Source organism: Sceloporus undulatus, unplaced genomic scaffold (genome assembly GCF_019175285.1).
Source record: "Sceloporus undulatus isolate JIND9_A2432 ecotype Alabama unplaced genomic scaffold, SceUnd_v1.1 scaffold_592, whole genome shotgun sequence".
Classification (NCBI taxonomy): Eukaryota; Metazoa; Chordata; class Lepidosauria; order Squamata; family Phrynosomatidae; genus Sceloporus; species Sceloporus undulatus.
Window position 1 is genome coordinate 1 of NW_024803512.1, and position 7804 is coordinate 7804.

At 44.8% G+C, this 7804-nt stretch overlaps 1 protein-coding gene across 1 annotated transcript; it reads left to right on the forward strand.

Annotated features, from left to right (window-relative positions):
- Positions 1-14: 14 nt before the first annotated feature.
- LOC121917761 (ran-binding protein 3-like) lies at positions 15-7653 on the forward strand. Its single transcript, XM_042443883.1, has 4 exons — positions 15-958; positions 4295-4331; positions 5550-5636; positions 6279-7653. Exons 1-4 carry the CDS (start codon positions 863-865, stop codon positions 6377-6379), a joined length of 321 nt encoding a protein of 106 aa, XP_042299817.1. The 5' UTR covers positions 15-862; the 3' UTR covers positions 6380-7653.
- The last annotated feature ends 151 nt before the right edge of the window (positions 7654-7804 follow it).

Consider the following 7804-nt stretch of genomic DNA (forward strand, 5'->3'; position numbering starts at 1 on the left):
CATTGCCTTCCTCTGTGGCTGAGAGAGTATAATTTGCCTAGGGTCACCCAGTGGGTTTCCATGGCTGAGAAGGGATTTGGAGCCTGCTCTCCAGAATAATAATCCAACCACTAGACCACACTGGCTCTCATAAGGCTGCTAGTAGCTGATAATCAGTGTCTGTGTTTCCCGTCCACCACTGGAGGTCAATGGGAGACAGAGGGTATCATTGCATTTGTGTCCTGCTTATTATGGGTGCAGGGTAGCCACATTTGGGAGAAGAAGACTGGGATAGAGAGGTCTATGCTGGTCAGATCCAGCTTCTTTGGGGCTCTTTTGATGTTTTTCAGAAATGAATCGCACATTTCAAAGAGATAGCCCTTTTGGCCACACTGTGAATTTCTCTGAAGCTTGAATGAAGAGCTTTAGTTCTTCAAAAGTGCCTGGCTTTTAAAGGGCCTGTTTTTAGATATCAGCAAGGACTCGGTGTCCCTTTCTGAGACTTCCTGCTTCTTTGCAACATGGCTGGACAGCCAATCTGACTTTGGGGGCATTGCAGTGGTCGTGCTCCATAGCCCTTGAGAAGCAGTCAGGAATTTGGCCAAAATAGCAGCGAGTCAGGTGGATGGCAGTTAAAACTCGTATGCTCCTGTGAGTGCCAGCCAGCTGGAATGGTGGCAGAGACACTGGCCTTGAGGGTTAGGAAAGCAAGCACCCCCTTCCTGCACTCCATTCCTGCCTGACATAACCCTGCTCCCTCCCTTTTGCTACCGGGCACTGAAGGGCTCTTCTTCTCCTTTGCTCCCAGTCCCTCGCAGAGCAAAAAGGAGTGTCGGATTCAGGCGAGGACCCCCAGGGAGAAGCAGCATCTCCTCACCAGGCTATGGTGGGTCACCCCAAATCACCAGGGAAGTGCAACTTTGAGGGCCCTGTCCTCCCTGCTTCCCGTATTGCTCCGGTGCAACCAGAACTAGCTGGGGTAAGTCAGAACCTACCAAGGATTTCTGGTGAAGCTCTCGGCTCCTTATGTTCTTCTTATTTTTCTTCCCCTCTTTTTCTAGTATATCTTTCCTACCCTCTAAAAAAGGGATGGCTGTTGCTTAAGTGGTTTGCAGCATTAGTAGCCTTCCTAGCTTCTTTGTTTCTTGCTTCAAATGGTACTTCTGTGATGGTTGGAACAAACCTATAGCAGAAAGTGGGCCCATCTTGCAAATTATTGGCTCTCCACAAAGCATAGGGGATCCCTTTCACACCCTGAGGACCACCTTGGGTGTCAGAGGGGTTTTTGAGGGCCACGTTCCAGTGGTGGACATGGGGTGAGCCCAAAATATCAGCATATATTTGAGCTGAAAGCTATTCCTGACAGTGGCAGAGGCTTGGGAGAGTCCTTTTACCTTTTTAGGACTGTGTGCCTGGAATCCTTATAAAATCTGGGGAAATACCAGACCATGATATCATGTGGAACAAGGACTGGAGATGCCCAACACCTTGCCCTTGCCCTGGGCACAAGGTTTCGAGCTGGAATCTTTTCCAGCCCTTTCTGAAGAGGTTGCTTGGACCAAAGCAGTCTGTGTCCCAAACAGAGCTTCTGCACAGACCCTGGAGTTGGTGGAAAGAGGATACTTCCCCTGAGTCCCTTAGCCCCAGGAAAGAGAAAGGAAGCAACTGCTGGAAGGAGAAAAAGCTGGCCAACACTGAATTACTTAGATTTAGAGCGTCTCTTCCTGGAAAAGCAGCACTCCCCCAAACACACACACCTTCCTTCAAAAGTAGTACAGTTTGTAGATGCACTGAGTTCAAAGACGCTCAGCAGTGCAGGAATCCAAAACTCAAATACTCCTGAGTTATTAACATCCAACCTCTGTTTGAGGATCTCCAAGGAAGGTGAGCCCTGCTGGGCACGATTTTTTCTCTTTTTGCCAAGTTAGCTCTGAACAACAAAACCCATCCTGGGTAGCTGAGTCTTTGGGAGCATCTGGAAGGTGTTAGCATTTATACCTCATCCTTAAGATACTGATATAGTACTACTTAGCATCTAAAGCATTACAATAATCTGTATACAGGAGTGCATCGAGGTGAAATAGGTGGACAAAACTTTTTTAAAAATCCTTCCAAGAGGAAGGAAAGCTTTTGAGGACAGTGCCAGATGAGCCTTTTTATTGGGCACATTCCAAATCTGAGGGCCCCCCCCCCCCCACCCTTGGTTTGCATCTCTGATGTGTGTCTCAAAGAACAGGCAAGCACGGGGAAATGAGCAGACCGTGCAGGAGATTCTGTTTGACCTCTTTGTCCAGCATCCTCAGTTAAAGATGCCCCACTACACCCCCCCTTTTTTTTTAAATCTTTTTTACTGTGGAAGCTTTCTTCTACTGTGACTGTGTCCCAGCCTTTAAACATGGTGCTGTAGAAGCAGGATGGGGAACTGTTGTTTTGAGAGGAACCTTTGAGGGAGCCTTAGGCAGGGAAGTTCTCTTGGCCAACATCAGTGTTTGGAAAGGAACCCAGAGCTTCTGAGTGGAAATGTGTGTGAGGTTCTCCCAGCCACCTTCTGGGCAGAAGCACCTAGCCTGGCCAGCTCACTTTCTAGTTCCCCATCATGGCAAACCATACTTGTGTTACATGGCATGGCAGGGATGTGTTTGCCTTGAGCCCTAGAACAATCTCTGAACCACCGAGAGCAAGAGACAAGGCCTCTGAAAATACCATAGAGGCTATGGATGTCAAACAGAAGCTGGCCCTTTCTGTGGACAGAGGTAGAGTGGTTTTAATATGGTTCATATCCCACAAAACATGGGGTTAGAAACCAAATGCAATGTATTGGGGCCTGCATAAAGAGCATATGTGCAAAGGGTTTCCATATGGATTTCGTCAAATCCTTATACAGTGAGTCCGTGCCATACCCGGGCTTGCTATAGACGTCTTTCAGCTTATACTGAAGCTGAGTGGCAAATGGGATAATGGTGTGCGTGCCCGTGGTGCATGCGCACAGCCACGGCACAAACCCCATTATATCCAATGGGGCTCAAGCATACACACTTCTGGCATTATGCGGGGTGTGTGTGTGTACGTCCGGAACGCATCCTCTGTGTAAGGCAAGGGCCCGCTGTATTATTTGGGGCAATTGCCATACCATCCTTCTTCACCCTGTAAGAATTTCAGAAGAGGGGGAGGCTATGCAGGATGCCCCCTTAGAGATCAGTGGGTTGTCATGGTACCTCTTCCTTGGAATGGGATGAGGACATTGGTGTAGTGGACATGAAGTTCACAGGCTGAAAACTATAGAACTTGGTGATTAAGAATGTGGTGTTATAGTCTGAGTGTTGGACTAGGTCTCCAGGGAACCAGGGTGAGAATCCCAGTTTAGCCATGGGGGACCTTGGGCAAGGCACACTCTCCAGCTATGAGAAAGACTATGGAAAACCTTTAATAAATTTTAGCAAGAAAACCCTGTGGTAGGGTTGCCATAAATCAGACTTTACTTGAAGGCACATGACAGCAGTGCACAGTGACAACCCAAGATGGCATTGAGAGGTCTCTGAGTTTAGCTACAAACTGTAGAATGGCTGGAGGGGAAATGGATGTTTCAGGAACCCATGTATTGCTGTGAGTTGTCCCACTGTAGTAATTCAAGGTATTTTGAGGTGGCTTGGTTTTGCATGGTGGGATGAAAACATGTGTACCTGAATCAACACAGCCTCCTACTTTTGGTGATTGCTGTAGGACAGGGGTAAGCAAAGTGTAGCATGCAACCTAAAAAAAAAAACGCCTCCAAGTACCCCAATTTTTAGGAAGGATGTATATAGGAATATGTTAAGTCTGTGTATTGAATATAATTATGAAAATGCTAGTGAAAAGACACATCTTTGAAGGAGCCTATATTCTCCCATATATGTCAGAATGCCTTTTCTATGATGAGTACAGTTTTTTGAAATTTTTAGTTTCAAAGAGGTCTTTTTTTTAAAAAAAAAATGAGGCTCCTTTTTAGTCTGTCAGTCAATATCCTAATTGATCAGTTTAACTAACTTATTAATTAAACGTTACGCACACGAAGACATTCCTTATTTTGTTTGGCTTTTCCCCCTCCATTCCTTTTCTGCACTGTGGTACAACCATTATCTACGAAGTGATCCTACGGCTGAACCCCCCCCCCCCCCAAGCGTTTTGTCATTTTTGATCTGTAGGATTTCCTCTCGGCTGCATTCAGCATGCACAGTTCTGAGACACTCACTGACACCTCCAGAGAACCTGTGACCTATTGTTCTTCTTTTCTGATACAGTCTAAATCTTCAATATATGTTTTGTTTTGTTTTTACAGCGGTTGGCAGATGGGTCAAGTCCAGAAGATGGGGAAGGTGAGGGAGCATGCATGATCTAGAGAGGCCTAAGACATCCTGAATAACAGTTCTGTTGCTCTTGGGGCTAGCAGTGGCTTTGCTGGCTGACTTCCTGGGCACATGCAGGATGGGAATGGTTGTGCTCAGCCCTAGGGCTGCGGGTTTGCATCTGTACATGTATTTACTGTATTCCCTACATTAATTCAAGCAGCTACTTAGCAACCTGAAGAAGATTTGCCCACACCCAATGTATAACTTAAAATTCCTGGAAGGAAGGCATGATCTCTATGCAGTATCAGTTGCCTGGGTCTCATGCCAGCTGAAAAGCATGAGGAAAATGCTGTGGCCGTTGAAGTGCAGTTCCACTGAGTTCTTTTTCTGAACAGCTGTCCAATTATTGTGAGAAGGAAACAAATTTAAGAGATATGATCTGTGAAGTAGGCAGAGAAACAGAGAGGTTTTCTTTAACCATCATGGCCATTGCCTTTGGAAGACCTAATGAGTGGCACCATACATCTCAATGCTCAGAAAAGTTACTTTTTTGGATTATAGCTCCCATAATCCTCCAGCTGAGCTGGGCACCGCACTGGCTGGGGGATTTTCTGGGAGTGGAGGTCTAGAAGTGGTCCAAGGTCTGCCACTAAGGTGAGGAACAGACATTACAGGTGTTAGCATGGTGATTTTAAAGTGTCTTTCTTTCTTTCTTTCTGTCTGTCTGTCTTTCTTTCTTTCTAAACAGATCAAGCAAGAAGTGAAGTATAAAAACCAAAGGGGGGGGAATGGATGGCCAAACATAAAACATGCACTCCTTTATTTTTGTTTTAATCACTGCACTAAAAACATGTGTCATTTGCCTGGCAAATTTACACATGGGGGGCTGTTGTAGCTTTTGCACCTGAATCCCTTGGGGATGTGAGATGGGGATCCCATGGGCAGAGAGGTGCTGACAAAACCCCTCCCTTAAAGAGGAGTATGTTTCATTTACTGTCTTTCAAGTTGTCACCTGGCAGTTCTCAGCTTTATCTCTCCGGATGGCATCCAATTCCATCAGCTACCAGTTTTCAGGGATTCTGAGATCTAAAGACCCAAATGTCCAAACAATCCAAAAGTTGAGAGGCAAGGGTCCATCTCCCAACCAAGCTACCATCCTGAGAGGGAGGGCAAACCTTTTGCACAGTTACTTGGCCTGCTTGTGGTTGCTTTTGACTCTCTCCCCTTTGCACCTTTTGCTTGCAGAGTCTGACCGAGAAGACGGGGGTTATTGCCCTCCAGTAAAGCGTGAGAGGACTTCCTCACTCACCCAGTTCCCTCCTTCACAGCCAGGTAAAATCTGATCTCTTGGGGCAATGGAGTCTTTTCTCCATTCCCCTCATTGTGTGTCTTGTGGAACTTTCTATCACTCGAGATTTAGAGATACGTATGAGATAGCTAAGGTGGAGGTGGTAGGGAAAACACTGTGTATAACTTCCCTAGCCCCATTAATCTCTCTCACCCCCTTATATTCCTGTTTGCTTTATATTGTAAGCTCCTTGCAGGTGAGGAATGTCTCCTCCTTTTTGTGTATACCAGGAGCAGGCAGCTACCATAGATTAGAGGGGCTGCACCAGTGGGTGCTACCATTCATTTGATTCTGGGGCAAAATGGCCAGTGGCACCACAGAGGCAACCCCTCCCCCCACAGGTTTCACGGGATGCTGTTGGGTGTTGAGGTGGTGGTGGGGGCACAGGGATCCTTGGGGAGAGTGCAGATTTGCAGGCTGCACCTTTCCCAGACTATCAACTGATAACTCTTAATAACAGCAGCATTCATTGTTGTCAAGGGAACTTGCAAGGATGCTGCTGCTTGCAATTCTTGCAACTTGAAGAACTGGGAAGTAAGTGAAAGTCAGTTCCCTTGTCCAACGTGTCCATTCTGTGTGTGTTAACTCTCTCTCTTTCTTTCCTTGCTTTTATTGCTTGGGCCCAGTGACAAAAAACAATGTCTTCATGCCATCAAGTTTCTGTGAACCTTCTGCAGGAAACTCAGACTCAGAACCAGGTGAGCTGCTTGGCCAGTTGCCACAATGAACTTTGTGGAGAGTGTCATGCTGGGGTGGACAACTGCAGTGAGGGACGTAGAGGCTAGGTTTTATCCCAGGTACCCATGCCAGTCCCAGTGCCCCATGTCCCACTGGATATCAGAACCAGGCATCACTTTGGAGCTTCAGGGCATTTTGGAAGGGGTGGGAGGCATCTGCTTTTGGCAAGTCCAGCACTGTTGGAGGTTCCTCATGCTATCAGTTATCTTTTGAAGGTAGGGGGCTTATCCCCAAAAGGTGACAGTTTTAAAATGAACACAAACCAAAAAACAGCAAGCTTACACTGTAATAGTCCAAAAAAATAAGGGGAACACTAGTAATTGATGTGGATGATTAAATAATTATAACAGAGACGTGTCTCATTTACTAAAACATATACAATTGTATTGATAATAATGTCACTTCATAACACACATAAGAACAACCATATATGCATATGTGACACTGTACTGTAACTTTGTAATTGTCTCTAATAATCCAAGTCCATATAATGAAGCTGCAGCAACCCAGTCCCATCAATCAACAGAAAAAATCATCATTGGTGCTTGCAGCCAAGAGGCATGAAAATGTGGCACGTGGTCTTCACAGGTAGCAGAGTCCTTCCTTGATTCTACCTTTTAATGGTGAAAATTGTTTTTATCAGGACGGCTACCACCGGAGTGCTTTGAGGCCGTTTCGACCTTTAGTTGGTCTTCATCAGCAAACTTGAATCATTCTAAGCCGGACTAACATTGTCAGTTATATCATGTTTCTAGACATACAAAGTTAACAGAAATTAGTACAGCAATTAACAGAGACAATCAGATAGATAATAGTATACAATATTAAGATAACAGTATTTTAGCTTACCCACGTCTCCAAACAATTTGGCTTGACTGATAAGAAGATTGCTCAGTAAGAATTTACAGAGAGTGTATGTAGTAATATACTCTGCCTCTACAATAGGCTACAGGTGATTATTTAGAGCATAAATTCTCTTAAAGGTATATCCATTAAGTTATGTAGTCCTACAAGTCCCACAAAGTAAGCCTGAAAACTTGGCTGAATGTACTATGTCACAATACTATTCATATACATCCAATGGCATTTGTAATAAATATCAACCTATTAAGACATACTGTCCTTACATTTCCAGCAAAAATTAACAATAACATCAATTCACCTTAAGTTATCATCCTGTCCTCCAAACCCATATTAATCAACTAACATTGATTAATCACATCTTTACCCTTATGTGTAATGTAGTATAATGATTACATTTCAGCAGCCTTACAAGAACGAACTTAAATCTAGACGTTCATTTAGACCTTTAGGTGTGTTAGATGTCAATTTATGAATCCAAAAAGACTCCCTTTGTAAGAGTTTAGTTTGTTTGTTTCCACTATAAAATGAACCAAATTTGACTTGCTCAATT